Here is a 22,156-nt window from a genome sequence, read left to right as displayed (position 1 = left end):
AATAATTCTTCTTATTTCTGGTTTCAGAAGCAGAGCCCACAAACATTTTTTATTAACTGTTGTTACAGAGGTTAAAGGTAAGGGTGCTTTTTAGTTAGTTATAAGCATTGATAATGATGTCATAGGAGATGCCCACACCATGATTCCTTTAAAATCCTTCAGAGATTTACATCATCAGAAACTAGCTGAAATTTTTGACCTTGATACCCACTTGGTTGCTGAATATCCAATCCTGTAAGAATAGAATGGCAGATCATCCCTTTCCTTAACACACATAATTATATAGACATAAAGGTTTACACCAATTTGAACAACAAACCCACAAAAAATGACTCCTCAACCACCAGAACTTTTATTAATGATTTTAAAGATCAGGTAGAGTAAGTAGTACAGAATTTGACAAAACCTAAGTGAACAGAAGGGAAAGGGAACCAAAGGAGTAACATTAGTTATGATTTATGAACATGTTCATGGTGCATGGCCCTCTCTTCTCCCTCCAAATTCATCAACACATGGTCCTTTCCCCACTTCTTTTTTTCTGTCTGTCATTTGTCGATTGATGACAGGCCGAGGGTGACCCCCTCATTCTCCTCCAAATCAATTACAGATGGCCCTTTCCTTCTACTCCCTTTTCCCCATTGTCTGTTGTTCAAAGTTCAAAACTAAGTGGCAAACAATCATGAACAAACATGTTCTTAACATGTCTGTAATGTTCTCTCCTCCCAATAAATTACATCTTTGCTTTCTAGTGTTTGTTAAACTTCTTGTTCAAATGTTAAACATTATACTTTGCCACTGATACTAGTGCCCATTGCAAAGTTGTAGGGAGATGGAAATCATTAGGCTTCTGTAGACAACAGTCATCAAGCTATATTTTCTACTGTTTCTTAACTAAATAAAAACAACTGAAGTAAACAAATAATGAAAAAAAAGGAGGTATTTAGAAGCAATGGAAGACAATCTAGTTAATCCAAGAAAACTGGAGGACACCAAAATTTAACAGTCTATAAAAACCAGTTCTTTTCTTTGTCAGAAAATGCCTAATCTGAAGCTGACAAATATGTGAAAATCCAAAAGAATAGGTGGGATATAGGTGGGGGGGGGGGGGGGGGGAGGACCTCTCTTCCTGGAGAAGACAAAATGAACTTTCCAATTAGTGTTGTGAACCTTGAAGTTGGCTCTAAAATTTAAGAATTTGTTGTCATCTAACTGTTCCACAATTCCTTTGATCATATTTTTGCGAATAAGAGACAACAACCTCTTTTCTATTAGATTTACTGGACCACTTGGCTAAGGAAAATTGAAGGTGTCCTGTCATATTAGTGATTGAAATGGTGGTTACCAATTAGTGTTACTTGTTAGCAGATCAGATGGGATTCTAACATTGGTCTACCCGTATGATCTGAAATGATTATTCAGAAAACATAGATAGCTCTCTTGGATTATGAATCATCTGCTGTAGTCTTGGTGTTCCTTTATGCATATCTATCTCACTCAATTTGGTGATATTGTTGAATGTGGAGCTTGTTGTTGACTTGTTGCTACTATAATGGATTGGCCTCTCCATACAGAGAATACTTTGTTTAGGCTTGATGACATGATTGAGCATGATGAAACTTGGTTCAGTTTTCCCATCCTTAGTTTTTCCATTGCTTTTGTTTCTTGATTAAATTTGAGATGATTGTCTTTGAGATATCAAGAAAATTGTATATGAAAATTGTGTAAATCTTTCACGAGACCTAAATGTCATGATATATTGATAGAATGCCATTGTGAACTGTAGAGAACATAGGCACATTTGTAATATTACATACCTGAAGTACTTTGCAGTTAGAGTTAGAACACAAAGAAAACCAAATATTTCCAATAAAAGGGAAGGAACATATATTAAGTCATTTGTGGTATTTTACAAAAAGAATTCCCCCACAGTGGAAACTTTGGGTATTCGGAATTAGTCTCTTCCATTGCCTGCCTTTTACCGAGAGATATCACATTTTGGAGAGTAGCCAAGCTGTTCCATCTCCCAGCTCAACTGTGAAGCAACTCTTTCATGTTGGGGAAAATATTCCTGCAATCAGGAAAAACATTTCAGACTTTTTTTTTTGGTTGGAAGGGGGGTGGGGGGGGGGGGGGGGGGAGTAGTATAACTACACTTTAAGGAAATGCATGCATGGATGGACCTGTTTTTCCAATATACAAACATAATCTCACACTATATGCCTTTATATACATTCATAAGGCATGTAACTGCTTGGATGTATATATCTCTTGTATACAAAGTACTAGTGCAAGAACCGAGTTGAGGCCTTGTCAATCAAGAAATGAAATTTTCTGTCAATTTTAGGCAATTGAATCTCAATAGCAGAAGTGGTTTTAATCCATACTAGATTTCCGACTTCATTTACTGATAAAACAGAGTAGATTCCATCATCGAGGATTCCATGAAACTACAGATATAACCCAATCATTTGATCTGATTAAAAAGAAAAATTTGAAAGAATGATTACCTCCATTTTCTTCACCAATTCCTTTGCTGTAGGGGCAGATACAATGATATGGCGTGCATTAGGGCTAATAAATCCTTCCTCTACAGCTTTGTCAATGAACGACAGCAATGAGTTGTAGTACCCATCCACATTCAACAACCCCACCTGCAAAATTCAGAAAATTTTGAAGCTCTATTACTATTAAGGTTTAGTTATGGTATTGCAGGCATAAAGAGTACTTATCCAAGATTTTTTTTAAGGATGAAAATAGTTGAATCAGGGATGAATATCTGAGTTATGAATGAACACAAGAACAAAGAATTGTAGAAGAAAATTACTGGCTTATCATGTATGCCTAGCTGAGCCCATGTTATCACTTCAAGTAGCTCCTCAAGAGTCCCATAACCACCTGCAAGTACATCCCATATCTTGTTTAATCAACTTATCCACTGGATGATAGTTTGGTATAGCATATGTTGTGAAGGAGACATCTATTGAAAATGAAAGCATGTGAGAAGAGTCATGAGTTGATACTAGAGCTAATGAGAAGGCATAATTAGCACTCCTTAAACCTACAGACACCAATATTTTGTTAAAAGATGTCATTATACATTGATCTTAGCGTTCATGTTAACAGCTCATAAGCCCTTTAATCTGGACAACATTATTTAATGGCCACTCAATGGAGTTCTAAACTAAACTATATGCCCCTGCATTTTTTCTGAACTTTGTGCTTATCCTCCCACCTTTTGGGCTGTGAAAATTATTGGGTCAAAAGGGGTTGGCTAATGGCGTGAACTTCTCTTGCCTCAATGTAAATGTGTTTGGGTAAGACTATAGTTTGTAACTTTGTAGTTATCATTCAAAGAGTTGACTGTTATATTCTGAAAGATCAGACTTGTTTCTGTAGGTAAACATTATTTCCTGTCACCAGCAGGTGATAGTTGGCAAAACTATTTCATGAAAGTACTGAGTGTTTCGCTGTTTCTTATTCTTAATTTGCAAACTTGATGGTACCTTTTAATGTCACGAGTTTCCAAACTATCTTGTCCATTCAAACAATGGAAAAAAAGGAGGAATATCTAAATGACACCTCTATTGGTGTTCTGAGAGTAAGTGTCATTTCACATAGGAGCTGTCTTAAATGACTTTCAAGTTTTTAAAATCTCATTTTTACCCTGTATTCAATACTGCATTAACTAACTTTTGGGAATAAACAAGGGGCAAAAAAGTAAGATTACAAATGTATTTAGGGGGTGTCATTAAGAAAACCCCAAAAATAAATAAATAAAAGAGAAAATTAAACAAATTTCTGGGAAGCCCTGATTTTCAGGTTCTGATGTTGATGGGTCAGGAACCAGGGTTTGAACTTTGAATCACTTGCTATCTAATCATGGATCTTGGGGTTTTCAAAGTTCAAACTGTTATTCCAATGGAGGCAGGAACAGTTGCTTTCACAGCAATACAGCATTACCATATATGGTAAAAGATGAAGCAGTCTATCTGTAGATCTTCCCCACTACATACTATGATCTACATAGCCATGTACATATGTAATAGTTTAGAGTTTAGACTCTAAGATTGCTTGAATAAACTAGAGAAGAAAGTTAAGACTAGTGTTCTAACTTTCAGACACAGAAGGATCCAGGAAAGGATATCCTTTGTTTAATGCAAGGACAGAAAAGAAATCAAACAAACACTGAGCTTTTTGATCCATCTATGTTTAACCCATTATACTGAGAAAACCCAGAATGATCTCTTGCTTCTTCGTCTGTTGGTTTGCAGCTGGGTGATGGAACAATGGGTGAGGAACTTCCATTATATTGAGTTGGTAACTGGAAAGCAGGGTTGAGTCCCTGCTCTGGGTAAGTATGTAAACCATGGATATCACTTAATCTTCCAACCAGAGTGCATTTATCGTTCTTGAGTTGTTTCTTAATGATTTAGTGCTAATATTGCCTGAGAATTTTGCTGGGTTTACACTAACCGGGTAAGGCAATAAAGGCATCTGACTGCCGAGCCATCTCTGCCTTCCTTTGGTGCATATCTGCGACTGCCTTCACTTCCCCTACTGTTTCACCAGTAATCTGCAAAAGGTTACTAAGATTAGAAACAAAACAACAAAAATAAAGTGAGCAAGAAAGAAGATTAAGCCAAAAGCCCAGAGAGTGATTGATTTCCACGGCTGAATATTTCCAATAGAACTTTTCTATGGGGGTTAGGTTACAAGTGTGACAAGTGGGAAATGGGCTTGAACCAGAACCCTTCAAATCGGCAATTCCTCGGCAAGTCTTAAAAATCAAACTAATCCCTAGAAAAAAAAAAAATACAGAAAAGGATGGTAAGACAAGAAATCTAAAGACTCAAACCAGGACCACCTTTCTTATCTTCTTTAGTTCCCTTTATAATTATTTTTAAGGATCAAACACTACCTTTTTTTTGTGTGAAACAAAGCAAAATAAAAAAGGAAACTGGAAAAAATGAGAAACACTATTAAAATCCAACTGAGCAAGAAAGGATGAACCACACATCCCACACACAAACAAAAAACAAGCAATGACAAAAACTAAAGAAAAAAGAAAAGAAAAGTATCACTAAGAAAAGATATTATACTTCAAAACACTCCAGATATTCCAAGTATATTCAAAGGAAAAGAAAATTTATGGTTGAAACAACAGCTAACCAAGTGGCAGAATGGATAACTCTACCGGAAGTATAAACCCATAAAAAGTCCCCTTCTGTTTCAGAAAATTCTTTTGTCAGTAATCATATAACTTGAAAAACCCATGTGGCCATGTCCAAGTCCTAGTAATGGGGACATAGAACCAAAAAGATGGAACCTAAAACCAAATTAAAATAGAAGAAAACAAAGAAGGAAAAAACCCCAAAAAAAAGAGGAGTAATAAACAAAACCTCCCCCTCTCTATCTCTTCCCTGTGGTTTCCATTGTCTATTTTTGATCCCATTATCTTATAAACAAGACAAGGTTTAAGACATTCTAAATAGCAGCAGACATACCTCTCGAGGCATGAGCGTCTTGGGAATAACACTGCGGGGAAGACAATAAAATGCCAGAAATCAGTCGTGGATGTAATTAAAAAAATAACCCAAAACTAAAAACTACTGAAATTCTAAAAGTTTTCAATCCAATCTGTTTTAGAGAACTTCATGGACGAGAGGAACTCACCCAAGAACATGCCGACCACCATTATAAACAGCTTGTGAAACTAAACCCATAAGGCCTACGCTTCCACCTCCATAAACCAGATCAATGTTCCTTGCCACCTTCAACAACCAAGCCAAATTAGCCAAAAATGAACAACACAATTTTCTTGTAACATCTCTCTCTCTCTTTTTGGGTTCTTTTTTAATGAAGAACTGATTCTTAATAGAGCATTATCAATTAAACTTCATTTAGTACTTCTGTGGACAACAAAAAGAGACATGGAATGAATATGGGTTCTTCAGTACTAATCTTACTGAAGGAATACATGTAAGTACATTTACTTCAGATAGGAATAGAGAAAGGAGAGAGATAGACCAGAGGGAAGTGAAAGAAACTGGGCCTATAACACACAAGAAAATTGAGAGGAAAAGAGTAATAGATGTGACTGGAGTTGGAATCTAGCCCCTAGTCTGTAGATAAGAGCTCTGTTTTGGTCTTGGGGCCAAACACATGAACATTTGAACAACGTTGAAGAAACCCAGGACAGAGAAAAACTTTAAACACATTTCAAGAGCCATGGTAGAAACAATAGAAGATAAACAGAGGACAAAAAAATGGAGCTCAACGATTGAAGCAAAACCCATGAAGCAATTAATCCAAATAGACCAACTGATGAACTTCTAAAAAATTTCAGAGAATGAATAGCCAAACAGCTCTCCGATAAAAGAAGAACAAGAAAAGAAACCCATGAAACAAGAAAGATTATGTAAACATCCCAGACTGAAATCCTGGATGGGATTGGGAAGCAAAAGGAAAACAATAAAACTCGATGACAACCCAGATATGAAGAAACAGAGAGAGACCCAAAAAAACTAATAGAAAGAAAATCGGTCTAAAAAAGTATTACCAATTCCTTCCCAAGTTCTATAGCAGCATCTTGGTAGCTACTCTTCTTTCCTTGACTACTACCACAAAACACACAAATCTTATTAAACTTGGATTGCTTCAATTCCTTCTCCCTCTCCATTCTTTTATCTCTTTTACGTTTCTCAGTCGCTGAGAAGTCTACTTTTTGCCTCCCTTCCCCTCTCTTTCTCTCTGCGTCTGCTATTGCAAAGTGTCGCAGAGCCACAGCACAATACAAATATCCAATCCTCACACTCCTTTCCCCCTCTTACCACTTTTTAGTGCGCCTTCTTGTGCGTATATATAAACGGTAGCACACGTGTGTAGAAGGAGCACGCGTACCACCCCCCACAAGTCCTACTATCCTAGTCTCCCCCCCCCCCCCCCACAAAATAATGCATTATTTCTTTCTCAAGAAGCAAAATGTTGTTTGGCTTTGGCAATTTACCACTAGGGTTTTCTAAGTTGGAAAAGGATAGATCATTTGTGTGTGTGCTTTTTTTCTTTTTTTTTTGGATAAGGAAAAAAATGTATTAAGAATTAGAAAATATTTACAATATTATCCTTTGGTGGAATAACACATTTACCCATGTAAGCTGGGTGAGCGGGGAATCTTCACGTAGGTGAACGTACGTGAATGACTCACAGCCGTTCAAATGGAATCCAATCTGTGAGAATATTCCATCTGAACGGTTGTGAGTTGTTCACGTACACTCACGTATGCTCACATACGTGAAGATTCACCAGAATCGTAAGCTAGATCTCTTAATTAGGACATGCAGATTATCTTCAGTACATAATTTAAAAGTAGTTTTGGTGAAGTTAGCAATTAAGTCTGCTAATTCAAGATATATAGAGACTAGGTTCCATGGAATTTTGATATTCTCATAAGGATGTAGGGATGTAGGTAGTTTTTCAAGTCCTTGTTGCTGCCCTAGATTTCTTTTGGTATGATTCTTGATTTCCTGGCATATTTCCATCCCACCACTATTCTTATAAGTTCTACTTCCATGTTGTCTGGAACTGTATGATAACCTGCAGAAGTTAGAACATTCTGATCAGCTATCAAAATGCAAAAAACCCAACCGATTAATCTTAGTTGTGGGTCAAAAATGCTTGGGTAGATTAGTAGATACATATTAGGATAAATTGTAATTAGTTATAATAAACGAGTCATCAATAGGAGTGTAGATAAGAGGGATGGGGGATGAATGTTCAAGTCACCAAGTCATTTACTTACAGACCGCAAGATGTAATGGGGGTCAGGTTTAACCGATCCATGGACCACATTGTTCCTTACAATCAAATATAATAACAAGTAATTATAAAGATTAAAAAAAACCAATAAGAAGATTGTTTATCCAATGCGTTGGAGTGAAAAAGAGAGACACACATTGGTGCAAGAGAAAGGTTGGAGAGAAACTCTATTATCAATCCGAGAAGGCCAGATGCCCAAATACGCTTAGTTCAATCACATGATAGAAAAAGGTGTCACATCGATCTACCACAAGAGCCACATAAAACACATGTAGAATCGATCACCACCCATTTCTAGAGAGCTATTTTGAAATGCAACCTTGCATTTAATTAGACATGTCAATGTTCTACCACTAGTTATTCTTGACCCGGCCCACTCTACTGATCCGGCCCCGATATCGAACACTCACACTACTCATAACATGGCATGAAAATTTTGAATCGACCCGACATGTTGTGACTCATATGTTTGAAATACTCTTGATACTGTTCCAAGAATTCCATCCAAGTGACAGAACTTGTGAATTGAAAATTTCTCTTTCGATTCTTGATTTTAACTGTAATGGGTATTGGGATTTTGGAATAATGGATTAGATGCATCTTGATAAAAAAAATTTTTTGGGGATGTTCATAACTTTGAATGTACTTGCAAGTACAATCTAGTAATGTGCTTCACAGTTCATCTTGTGATTCTGATCGGATGGTAGTGATACATTAATGCAAAATATAGTTACCTAAGCTATCACAAACTAAAGGAGACAATCAAGATGGTACTTCTGAATTCATGTCATCTTCAATTAGAATTATTGGATGGTGACTAAATAGAAGTACTGATGACTTAGGTTAAACACTTAGGACCCCCTAGTGCAGAGCCCTTACATTCTCATCTATCTTAGTTCATTTCCCTTGGACAAGAATAGGAGAGAGAGAGAGAGAGAGAGAGAGAGAGAGTAGGGGCTAGATCCAATTTTGGTGTAGGTAGTATTGATGATTGAATGAGGGAGTTGAGGCCTATGAATGGGCTTGTAGCCCAATTCACCATCCCACACTCGACATAATTGTTGTATGCATAGGAAACATTTTATTTTTATATCACACGCCCTCCCATTCCCCCACATTTCATATTCCAGACCAAGCATGCATGCTGTCCCAACACCCCCCCCCCACACCCTACACCCTCCCTAGTTATTGCATTTGCCTCTTTCTCCTCTTGTCACCATTCTCTCTTCTCTAAATTCCCACATTCATTCACTCATTCATTCTTCCACATTCCACTATTTTTAAAACCTCTCCATCCCTCCATGTCCCATTCATATTCTCTCTCTCTCTCTCTCTCTCATTTCCAATGGCAGGACTGCAGGAACTCAAACTATTGTCTTATACTAATCTAATACATATATTTTTATATTATTCTGAAAATTTCTAATCCCCAAAAACTCAAAAGATAGACACCTTTATGGGTTTTCTTCTTTTTCTCTTTTTGTTTGCTTCTTGCCCATGTCTTACTTAATTTGGATTATTAATCACTTAAAAACTCATATTTTTTTTTTCTTAATGTTTATGTGTGTGCTTCATGCGCATGCCTTTTACTTAGATTTATGTAAAATAAAAAATAATTTATGCCAAAGTTTTTTTAATTGGTAGACTAGGTAAAGGGGTCCTTAGTCTATGTAAAAGGATCAAATGGTAAATCTGACTATTAGATATCTTAAAAAAATTAGCCTAGATAGAAAAAATGCCAAATTTCAATCATTTACCCCATGTAATGTCTTATTCTATTATCTATATCTATGTTCCTTTGGGTAGTACCTTGAATCATGTCCAATTCATAGATTTTTTTAAGGACAAGAGAACAGTAACCAGTCGTGCGACCTCTTCACCCACGCAAAGACCAATAAGAGTGCAGATAAAAACATTGATTTAAATAAAATTTTCAATTTCACTAGTAGCTAAGCTCCCTCATCTCTCTCTCTTAAACTAGCATTATATTCCATAACATTTGAAAGTTGAAGTTCCAATGCTACTTGAAAGGCAAAGGACATGTGTGGATGGGGTACAAACAAATGAGTAACACAAGGTGCAGCTATATATAAATAAATATCATATGGATTCTAGACATTGAAAATTTTGCTCAATTATGATTGTTTTTTTAAGTGTTGTGTATGTGCAGAGAGTAATGAGCTTAGGTGAGAAGGGATCAGTAGTTTCCATCTTTTCTATGCAGTTTTTGTCTCTTCAATGGCTCTCATCTAGGGGTGGCTCATGGTTGGGATAATTTCAAGTCCTACTACCACCCGACCTTACCCATTATTATTTTCCTTTCCCAAAGCATTCCAGCTACTATGACCCATGACTTGTTGGATATCCTCACAATGACCAATATCATGAATAATACCAAAATGGCATTTTTTTTGGGGGGTAGGGGGTGGGCTGTTGTTGGACAAATCAGGGATACTTGTTCATAATCAGAAGAGAAATTTGTTTCTGAAATTTTATTTCCATTTTGTTCAAAAAAATAAAATTTGTCACTTCAATTGGAATTTATAATTTAGGGAAAATAATGGTGTAGGTCCATAGAATTCAAAATTATAGATATACATACATATAATAGTCAATTCGACTCCTCTACATTTGCCTACCTCTATTGTCGTGTGTGCCCCATATACAAGCAAGACGGAATGTACCGTTTTACCCCTGCCCGAACGGGGGTAAGGTGGTACTTTCTGCCACACTTGTGTGTGGGGGCGCACGGCAGTACCTGGTAGGCAGAAATAGACGAGTCAGATCCGATAATAGCTAGAATAGAATATATATACACAGAAGAGAGGAGAGAAAATATGACAAAGAGAGATAAAACAGGATACCTTTACATTTACAGAGGAAGTTTGACCTCTTGGCTAAATTGAAGAAGTTGAACCCATTATTCGACAGAGTAGTTTTAGGAAATCTAATTTTCATTCCCTTTCATATATATTATGCCTATTTTATAAGTTTACAAGTAAAAGTTACCACAATTTTACCCAATAAACTTCCTATATAACTTCTTCCCATGTTTACTATTTCTATACAATTTCTCATACACTTCCCCCGTACACATAACTTCAATACCCCCTAAATAACTACTTGAATAAATACATCAATACATAGTTACAAGCCACTTGTGCCACCTCATGCAAGAGCAAGCCCATGCATGCACGTAACACAAAGGCCCAGTGTCAGTTTATCAATAAAAAATTGTTCGACAAGTCTGACTATTGGATAAATAATACATGGTCTGATTAACCACGTATCAAATTTTAGAGTCTAATTCAATCAAATAAAATTGATATGCATTCCCATTTATGTCCATAAACACCTATATAATATTCCATCCACTACTATGCGCTATCCCATTTGTCTTAAAATTTTAAAGGGAAAAAGTTCTTTGTCCGGGAGTGTGGTCTACGCCAGCACTCCCGTGAGTCTATCTCTCTCCTACCCATGTGAAAAGACACCTCTACCCCGTTGTTTTAAGGAGGAGAGAGAGAGACACATAGGAGTGCTGGCGTAGGCCACACTCCTGTACAGAAAACTGCTTCTCAATTTTAAAACCTCAAATTTGCTAATAGGCAAGTTATATGTGGGTTGAGTTTTAATTTACATATAAACAAGAACCTTGGGGTCTACCTATCCACAAATTTGGATCTTATCCAATCTATCATGTAATAGATATTTGGACTGACTTGACAAACTTATCTAGGCCATGCTCCTATTCTTAATTAAAATCTCTATCTAAATTCTTTGTACCAAAATATGATTGGTGGCAACCTTATCCAATATACAAAGATTGCAAAAGGAAAATTCCTTCTATTCCTCATTGAAAATAACGTTTAATAGACGGAGGACACAAATTAAGCTCTCTAGAAGTTGATGATATATCAAATGAAAAAGGAATTCAAATTTTTGAGTAAGTCCCTCCTTCCCCCTCATGAGTCATAACTCCTTGTCAACTCAATTTGCAGAGGATAGAGATATCTCAAGCCAGAATTGAGTCCGTTTCCCCTTTTTTATGTTTTTTTTTTTTTTCTTTGTGTGAAGGGGAAAATTTCTTTATCCCCTGGAGAAGGGTTCACCCACAATCTTACCATCATCATTACTCCTATTAGACAAAGTTTGAAACTATCTTTCCCCCACCTCAGCCCCGATACCTATCTTACTGTTGTAAGTGAAGGGATTCTCTTTCATCGTGGGTTGAGGGAAAATATTCTTTTTTGTAATTCATACAAAAGCCACGTAAAGATAGATGTGTAAAGAGTAAGGTGAAGAATCACCATTGATGATTGACCCCTTTGCAGATATGGCCAGACTTTCTTAGTTTCACAAATTTCCTACTGAAGAGGACTGACGACCCCTTTGACAAATGAGATCGAGTTTTCCTTCATTCACAATAAATAGAAAATTTTTTCACTCAAGGGTTTTGGTTCTTGAATGGGATTCCTGCAACAGTTAAAATGATATTTCAGACGACGTTTATTGATAAAGAAGAATAACGACATGAGATCATAGTGGAAGGTGAAGGAAACATTTTCCCTTAATAATTCTTCATCATCTTTTCTCTCCAAACCCTATTGGGAGTTAATTCCATCTTGTATTTAGAAGCTCTCCAATGCCCTTCTTTTTGTTTTATTTAAAGAAGAGTGGTCTAGCTATATAATATATGTACCAATGAGGTTGGCAGTGGGCATATACATGATTAGAATTAACTATCTCAAGTGGTCCAGGTCAACAATTGCTTCTCTCTCTCTCTCTCATGGTAAGTAGATAAATGGGCCATTTTCTTCTAGTGGGTCTTTTTGTCCCTACATCAGATCATCTTATTATATTGTCAGTGTAATGTAATCAAAATTACTCTTTTATGGGATTTACCCACGTTTTCTTTCCTCATCTGCTTATTGGTTTAATTTAGAATCTCATTATGATGGTTGGTTTCAATCCCTTTCAGATTAAGCTAAAAAATTAGCAAGTAGATTAGAGGACATTGACATGATTAAGGCAGCTATGAGAGTTGGTTTTTTTTTATTAATATCTACTGGTGGGCTATCCTATAAAGACATACTAAGACAAAATAATCAGATAAATAACCCAAAAAAATTGGAAATGGGCTGATATTATAAGAATATTAAATAGTTTACACTATTTATAAACTTTGGTGGACCTTGGTGTAACGGTAAGGTTGCTCCATTAATGTGATCAAGTGGTCACGGGTTTGAGTCTTTAAAAACAGTTTCTCTATAAAGTGGGGGTAAGGCTACATACATTATGATCCTCCTCAGACCCAGGAGCTTCTTGCATTGGGTACGTACACTTTTTTTATTTAAAAACTTTGGTTAAATTATAGGTGTTTAAGGCCTAGAACCTTTTTTAGGAGATTATAACACCCTATAGGGATGCTCTTCTTTCTTTCGTTAGAACAGGACAATTTTACACTACAAGAAATATGCTTATTAGATCAAGTTTCTCCACCTCGTGAGTGTGGAGGGAATCTCTTTATCCACTCCCATTAGTATCATTGGCATTAGAGGGATATTTTACGCTCCATTGTGACCTAATGATCGCAGTTTTGAGTTGAGAAACAGCCTCTTCACAAAACAGGGGTAAGACTACTTACATTATGAGTAGTCTCCCCAGACTACTTAACATATATGCATGCAGTAATATTGTCCCTATATTAGGAATTTCAATTATGCTATCACCACATAATCTTCATTTATTTCTAGAGGAAAAATTGTCTCCATGAGCCTACTAATCCAATAATTAGAATCACAAAGTCAGCCTCATCACCTGGCAACAACACCTAACCCTTGAAGAATACTTCTCCTTTATTTGTTATAATGTATTCATTTTGAATAGACTATGTTACATTAATTAATTTCCCTTAAATTCTACTAATGTTAAATTATGGCCGCGGAAGTGAGAAGGATTCAACCACGAATCTATCATCATCATTATTCCTCCCAATATATTGGAGGTCCGAAACGCCATCGACTGTTCCCAGACACCCATCCAAGTGCATTTATGGTTAGTGGTGATGGAATACCTCATTCACTGTGGGTGATGGGAAACTCCATCCTTAAATAATTATAGGTCTTGAGTTTTCTTCAGGTCCGCTAAGATAAGCTTGTTGTTTGATGACAAATTGAGAGCCGATTACACCCATCTTAGGGTCTGTTAAGATAGCATGTTTCTTTGTTGTTGTTTCTTGAAAGAAAGAAAAAAAAAAACTGACGGACTTATCTAACATTTAATTTTCACACTCCCATGTGTCTATCACTCTCCTCAAAATAAGGGGGCTGAGGTATCTTTTCCTTAATTTTTTGTAGATACATTGTCCATTTCATATCATAGCCTGCGTTTTTTTTTTTTGTTCCTTCTTTCTTCTCATAGAAAAGGGCGAAAAGAAAGCTTCTCGATTGCATGGCCACTACGCCAGGGCTGGACCAATGGAAACACGTGCGTGGGTGTCAACCAATAGGGATGGGATGGTCTTTTCATATGCCCATGTGAGAGAACATAGGGGATGTTTTTTCTAAAAAAAAATGAAAACGATAAAACTTCTCTAAAGTTTAATTTTTGTAGACAAATTGTCCATTTCATATTATGGGCGACGGCAATGAAGGAATGGAGAGCTCCTCAGTCCCCATCACATCGCAGGGTGGAAAGTCAGAGATTCACACTAAGAAAGAATATATGGGTGGGGAAGGAAAGAATCACAGATAACATTAAGGTTGAATTTTCGCAGATTACTCAATTTAGTAAGGCACCATCAAATTCCTATTAGTAGGGATGTAAATGGATTGGATTCGGCTCAGATAGTGCTATATCAACAGCTGCATCCGATTAGTTTTCGAACGGATTCAGATAGTGCTACATAGATATAGACACGGATACGGATTGGATATTTTATCCGTTTACATGTAAATATAGTTTTTCAGATAGCTATAGTCTATCCGTATCCGTTTAGCTTTCGGATGGATTCGGATAGTACTAATCGGATACGGATTTCGGCTATACATTTACATCCCTACCTATTAATCCAAGTCTGAGGCTTCAAAGCAATTTGTGAATTTAAATCTAAGATTTAAACCACAAACCATTTTAGTAGCAAAAACCCTTTTGTGTTTTTCTTTTCTAGCTATTTTGATAGAAAACTCCTTAATTTTGTGTGGTTGAGTCAGTGTTTGGGCTTATAAAGCTTTCTTTTTTGACAAGGAGGGCTTTCACATTTTGCAAGGAAAAAGAGAAGCAAAGTTGGATGAAGAAGTTCCATATTTAGTCTATGCTATGGTGTCTTAATTGTCAACTTATTAATTTGTCACAATTCTCCCGCCTAAACTTGTATCCACCGACCATTATCTCCTTTGCTCATTCGTGGTCCACACTCTATCCAGTCTCCTCACAGTTTAAATTCATTTCGTTTCATTTCATTTCATCTCTCTCTCTCTCTCTCTCTCTCTCTCTCTCTCTCTCTCTCATATGGTCCCATTTCAAAGAACTAGGATCCGGAAAAGATGGATATATATATATATATATATATATATAGACTTGGTCCCACTTGAATAAAATCTTAGGACTTAAGAAAGTTATCTATAAAGTTGTTAATTAAGACAAGGACCTAAACTTTGCATGTGTTTTTACTATGTTTGATTAGCACCATTTAGACAGATGCTTTTTTTCTTTCTTCTTCTAAATAAAAAAAGTTGATATATGGGGGGACGGCGCACGAGCCAGACAATAGAGAGGGTTGAAGATGGATTGTCGATTTGGACAGAAATGAGAGAAAGTGTCAGAAAGAGAGAGATTGAGAGAGATTGAGAGAGTACTCGCGATGTACCTAAACAACCCACAAAGAGACCTTTATCATCATCATCTTCTTCTTCTTTTTTGTTTTTACTTATTTTTTGGATAAAGGATCGTTGGTCGAGTACGACAGGTCTAAAGTCTCCTCAACCCCCACTTGGGTTTAGACCTAGTTAATAAATTGATCTTACAAGAACATATTAGTTCATGACTTACATGGAGAAGGGTTCACCTACCATCTTAATTAGGGTTTTAATTACGATTCCCCTTACTACACGAACGTTTTAAGAAATTACTTATATACCAATGAAAATAATTAATAATCCTTAAATATAAATATGAAAAAAAATTGCATGAGATCGATATGATTGAGATGTTCTAACAAAAAAAAAAAATTTAAAGCATTTAAAATAATTGAAAAGAATGTGAAATTTTAATTAGTAGAATTTATGTGTTTTTCAAAAAATTTGGCACATAAATGAGTAAAAATTGTTTGGCTTCCTTCCCTATTAAGGTAAGTACTCTAGAGATTATGTATGGTGTGGGCAAATTAGATGATTCTACACTTGTACTTTTCAAATACCCCACCAAGGTCACCTCATAAGTCATAATAGGACTGTTTGGCAGTTGGAGTAGTGACGGTTCACCTTCAACCGTTGAGGTTTGAACCTGAAACAGTTAGGAGACAGGACCCGCTCTAGCCTCACATGTCACTCTAATATATAAATATGAGAGAGAGAGAGAGATTAGCGATTATTTAGGAGTAGAAAGAGAGAGAAAGAGACCCACTGAGAGACATGAGACCCGAAGGGTTTGGTTCCCAAAAAAGAGTTGTCTCCTGATTCCTCGGCCACATTACTCTCTCATGGGCTCCCCTTGCCTCCTCTAAATCAAATTCACTATTAGATGAACACTTTCTTCTTCCTTTATCAACTTTACTACTCTTAATCCAGAAAAAAAAAAAAAACTTTACTACACAACTCGCAAGACCTCTTGTATCAACTTTTTTCCTTTTGAGTATTTATTTTGGTCTTTGGTTCCTAACATTCATCAACTCATTCAAACTTTTTATCAAAACCCAAATGATTTGTTGAAAAATCTTTCAATAATATTATTCTCTATATGGGTTTTCTTAATCTACTTTAATAAATAAAAAAAATGTAGAGAAAGCAGATAATATGGTGATGATACTTCTATATATATCTAAATAGGAAAAAGGCTCTCTTAAGAACTGTGGAGAGTTCATTAGCACTCTCTCTCTCTCTCTCTCTATCATATGGAGTATCATATGAGTATGACGAAACATACATTAGGGATTTAAGAAAACTCGTACCTGAAGAAGACAATCCCCTCTTTGTACTCTAATCTTTTCTCGATTTGTCGATCTTGATTGTTCTTTTTTCTATGATGGTTAGGATTACTAATTAATGAGCATTGCTATCAATTTATAGACTGAGAGTCGGGACCAATTTTATAATTAAGAACAACTAATGCCTCTCTCATATATAATAAGGCATAATTGCAGTTAGATCCACACATATATGAAACATTACTTTAAACTTTAAGACAGTTAATAAAAAAAAAACTCATCATTCATTAAAGAGATCATCTCCAAAATTAGACTATCCAACCAAACCCATCGATCAACACCTTTCTTGTAATTTATAGCTACACAATGACTATACTAAACCCAATACATGTGAAAACATTACATATCCTTCTCACATGAGAACCAACCTTGTTGAGTCAAGAAACTGTCGGGTGGGTCCTCTGGTGATTGTACTTGCACAGAGAAACAGATAAACAAAGGAGAGTCGATCTTCTCCAGCGGGGACTCTCCAATGCCTAAATCAGATCTCTTTAGCAACAGACAATTCAAGAGAATTCAAAATGATTGTTGTACTCCATATATATACCTGGGTATTTATAGTGTGGCCTATAGATAGAGGCGGTGACGGAGAGTCTTGGAATAGTAAGCATCCCTTCTTGGTGATGGGAATTTCCTTATTACCGTACAATGGGGAATATAGTTTCCTTACAGGATTGCAATGCTGATTGGCTGTGATGTATTAGGATTTGGATAGGTGTTGCTTGCCATGCGGGGATTGTATCTAGGACTGTAAACGGATCGGATTTGGCTCGGATAGTGCTATATCCGCATCCGCATCCGATTAGCTATCGGATGGATTCAGATAATGCTAAACGGATACGGACACGGATACGGTTCGGATATTTTATCCATTTACATGTAAATATAGTTTTTCGGATAGCTATAGCCTATCCATATCCTCATCCGTTTAGCTTTCGGACAGATTCGGATAATGCTAAATGGATACGGACACGGATACATAAACGGATTTTGGCTACTCATTTACACCCCTAATTGTATCCTCTTATAGCAATATTTCCTAGTCTGAATTGGTTGGATACTGTGCAAGTGTTACCTGATAGGTCGGAGCTGCTCCATACAATTGTGGCCTTACCACGTGTCGTACAAACATTGGCGAGCCTTATTTAGACACATCAAACCTCATAAAACATGAGAATTGAACATGTCTGTGTTATGATTTGGGTTGTTGGAGCTTGTTCTCAATCCTCACATGGTGGAATGAACAAGAAGTGCCGGCGTTGGGGGAAAGAGAGAGAGAGTTAGTGAGTTTAGTTATTAGCATTGCATCATTCGTTTGGTGGAAAGATTGGGAAATGGACATTCTCTTGGTCTCTCTAGGGATGCACAGCACAGAGGGAGAGAGAGAGAGAGTCTAATCATCTTCTCAAATGCATGTCAGAATCCAAGAATGACGGCCCACGTCGAGGTGGGGGTGGGGGAGTGGGTTCTCTTGTTGCATTGCATTATAAGTTTAGGGTTTTTCTTCTTCGAGTCTCGCACCTCACACCTTATTTAACTTTCTTATCATTACATTTTGTGCTTATTCTTCTTCTTCCTCTTTCTATGTTTATTCCTCTCACTACTTGCCACGATAATTCATTATAATCATCTTTGAAGCAAAACTTGAGTGGTCTTTTGAACATGGAAAACACAATTAATAGTTTAAGAGTGCCAAACTCTCTCTCTCTCTCTCTCTCTCTAGACCAATAAAATTGTGAACTCGAGGGAAGCAGAACTGACAACTCTGTCTTTTCTCCACTGCACCACCACTCATTGTCTCTCTCTCTCTCTCTCTCTTACTCTTATGTTGGTTGGTTTTCCACGCATTGATCACTCACAAACACAACACAAACACACTCTTCAAGCGCATCTGGTTGAGTCAGAGTCCATGTTATCATCCCCACTTGTATATCTATATACCCTTTTTGTTACTGTTGGATTCCCAGTCCAAGCTTCAAATTGAATAGACAAAGCCCCAAAAATAGATACAAATTTAAAGGGTCTCACACTTCAAAAGCCTTTGTCCTCTTGTTTAGGCTTGGATAAGCCTATGACTTAGGAGATTGTTAGGTAATGGGCCTTCTTCATCTTTAGGCTCTTTTCTTTGGTTAAGGTTATTATTATTCACTTTTTTGGGATTTGGTCCCTTGAATCTGGTCTAACTAACTCCTAGTTACTCTTTTCTACCAAAAAAAATAAAAATTTATAACTTTTATTATTCTTAACTCTCTTATCCAATGCTAATGTATGCTTCCACACCCTCATTAGGGGTGTAATAAGTTTTGTTTGAACCAATCGCAACCGGTTTGTATCGAAATTGATACGAGTTTACGGCTAGGACTATTGGGGTATCTAATCTCATTCGCTCATCTAGCTTTTGTCTCTCAGTGTCAATGTTGGCCCAGCAGAGTGCTTCTGTCGTTGGTGTTTTTTTCGATCTCTACGCATTTCATCGCTCTACCAAAAATTCCCTCTGCCCCTACCGTACTCCAACTTGGTAGTTTCCACCGCCTATCCAGGGTTGAACCCTAGGATTTGACTGCGAACTTGAAAAGCCCCTACTACCCTCATAGATCATTCACATATGAACATCAATTTGACCTAATGAGTGAAGAAAAAGGGGGAGAAATACAAATGACAACCTTAACAATGATAATTAAAGTATAAGTTCATAAGTAGTCACAAACTCCTAAAATTTATGTGTTTATTTAAAGTGATTTCTCATCTTCAATTTTCATTTTTTCTTTTCCTTTTTAACTTTTCAATAACATTGTAGGCCTATAGTCAAAGTGGGTCCATTTCTAACCGACCAAGCTAACACATGAGACATGGCTTCAACTATAAAAAGGGGCATGAGGGCCCAAACCTAGATCCATGTAAAAGCATTTTTGTAAGACCATACCTGACTCAAGGGTTTGGTCCCACCCAAGTAGGACCCTTAATAGATCGATCGTGTCCCTCTTTTAGTTGCTACATTTATGTTCCAACTCCTCAATATGTCTTCCAAGGCATTCATATTTCCCCTTCATTTCTGCTTTCATTCCCTTTCCCTCTCCCTTGAATTGAAAATCTTTCGGTTGAGAGTGAGAGATTCCACCCTTTTGGGCTTTTACCATCTTTGTTTGTGCAAAATCCAGTATGGATTATTAACTTATGGGCCTCAAATCCCAATTCGGATAATGGAATCTAATCTATTTATCTTTCATTTTTTTTCATTAATATATATAGGGCAAGATATCGCTGTCGGGTCGTGTGGCCTCTACCCTAGCATGGGGGCTAATGGGCACCAATATAAATGAGATTTTTTGTTTCACGGGATGAGCTGGTAATTTTGTGCGTTTCTATGTCTCGGCGTAGGGGCCACACGATCAGCAACATTCTTTTTTTCTAATATATACAATGATGAAAAAATATTTTCTGTGACGCCAATATGCTATAACGTTCTCGTATTTTTTTTTACTATTCTCTCTCTTACTTTGACCATGTGAGTCCCATGTGGATTAGAGGGTGTCAAATGATTGGTTCGATCTAATTTTGATCAAGTTGAACCGGTTAATTATCTTAACTGGCCATACTGAAACCAACTCGATAAGAAAATAATTGGTTTCAGTCTAGTTCAGTTTGTATAGGGTTGGGTTAATGGGCTATTAGTGGGTTAGGTTCATTTTGATTTGTACCAATTGGTAAAAACCCATATCAATTCAAAGAGTTCGGTCTAGGGTGAACCGGTCGGTCCAACACCCCTAATGTGGATGATACTATTCTCCACACTACCATTGGTGTGGTGTGAGAGATTCCCTCTCCACTTCAGTAATGATCATCTTTTGCTGATTAATTTAACCCAATATCCCAAGCATTTGGCTGATATTCCCTCAAGTAAAAGTTCTTTTGGAAAGATAATTTGTCATCATCTATGTTGGGTTAAGTCAAAAGTTAAGCTAAGCACATGTTTTAGTCATAAAAACAATATTCTTTCCATTAAAGCCAAACAATTATCGACCTTAGAAAGATTAAAAGGATAATTAGTCATTGTCCCCACCAAAGTAAAGGTTCACGTTAATTGCGATTAGTGAGTCTTTTCCACTAATTAGCTAACAAAGTTGAAGGCAAAGAATATAATTATGTAGTCATATGTCTACCATGCTTGGGTCACTCTAATTATAGAAATAATTAAACCTAAGTGATCGAATTGACTAAACATGGAGACAACTACTAATGAGGAAAAACTGAACCCCCCCCAAATCTGTATGACTTTTTTCCCAAATGTGGATAGAAATTACTGCCTTTAATGCAAATAAAATTATGGCAAAAGCTACTTTAAACAGACCGGGAATTGAAAGACCTGATAATCTTATAAAGATGGTCCACCAATTTTAGCCACGTGACAGGATGATGATGTGGCAATTTTTTTGACTACTGAATGGATAGGTCTAGGGTCGGATTAGTCAATTAGCCAAATAAAATTTTATGCAAGACCTAATTTAATCAAGGAAGAAAGTTTTATGTGGAGGAGTGTACTACCCATGCCCAGACACAGAGGGCAGTGAAATGACCATCCTATCCTCATGAAAAGTGGAAATTTTATCCCCATGATGCCAATGTGTGTGCGATCCCCCACAAAAAATACTGGCCCTCCCTTTAAACAAATACTTTCTTGTGTATTGGCATGCATCTTATTAGGGAGAAAGTTCTCTATCCGGGAGTGTGGCCTGCACCAGCACTCCCATGAGTTTATCTCTCTCCTTCACATATGAAAAGACATCTCTACTCTTTTGTTTTGAAGAGGAGAGAATAGACACATGGGAGTGTTGGCGTAGGCCACACTCTTGGACAGAAAACAACTCCCCATCTTATTATTTCTATGTTATCCATGAATGCCCATGCGAGAATAAATCATTTCATTTACCAACACGTACATGTCAAGTGTACCTGACAACACCTGGCCCTTTTGCTTTCATATACCCCTTCTCACCCTTTAAATGGTAGGAAATGAGATAGGTGTTGACACCCTCTTGTATTCTCTAGATTTTCAAAGCTTTTTTGATTACGTATCAATATTGATCATGGTTGGTATCAATACGAATTAACCGATACAATTGATACAATACCGACACC

At 36.8% G+C, this 22,156-nt stretch overlaps 1 protein-coding gene across 2 annotated transcripts; it reads right to left on the bottom strand.

Moving 5' to 3' along the window:
* Positions 1-1,738: 1,738 nt before the first annotated feature.
* On the bottom strand, positions 1,739-6,843 carry LOC122652730 (cytokinin riboside 5'-monophosphate phosphoribohydrolase LOG1). 2 transcript variants are annotated; one of them, XR_006331638.1, is made up of 8 exons: positions 6,560-6,843; positions 5,674-5,771; positions 5,505-5,535; positions 4,474-4,573; positions 2,825-2,895; positions 2,508-2,651; positions 1,815-2,068; positions 1,739-1,777 (listed from the first exon to the last, which is right to left on the bottom strand). XR_006331638.1 is itself a non-coding variant. In XM_043846555.1 (7 exons), exons 1-7 carry the CDS (start codon positions 6,677-6,679, stop codon positions 1,976-1,978), a joined length of 657 nt encoding a protein of 218 aa, XP_043702490.1. In that variant the 5' UTR covers positions 6,680-6,843; the 3' UTR covers positions 1,739-1,975. The 2 variants fall into 2 exon arrangements, 1 of the variants encoding a protein (XP_043702490.1); XM_043846555.1 differs by having other exon boundaries at positions 1,739-2,068.
* Positions 6,844-22,156: the final 15,313 nt, after the last annotated feature.

The sequence above is a fragment of the Telopea speciosissima genome, chromosome 2 (genome assembly GCF_018873765.1).
Source record: "Telopea speciosissima isolate NSW1024214 ecotype Mountain lineage chromosome 2, Tspe_v1, whole genome shotgun sequence".
NCBI classification, from domain to species: domain Eukaryota; kingdom Viridiplantae; phylum Streptophyta; class Magnoliopsida; order Proteales; family Proteaceae; genus Telopea; species Telopea speciosissima.
The sequence above is the reverse complement of the archived record's forward strand: the minus strand, read 5'-3'. Positions and strand labels throughout refer to the sequence as shown.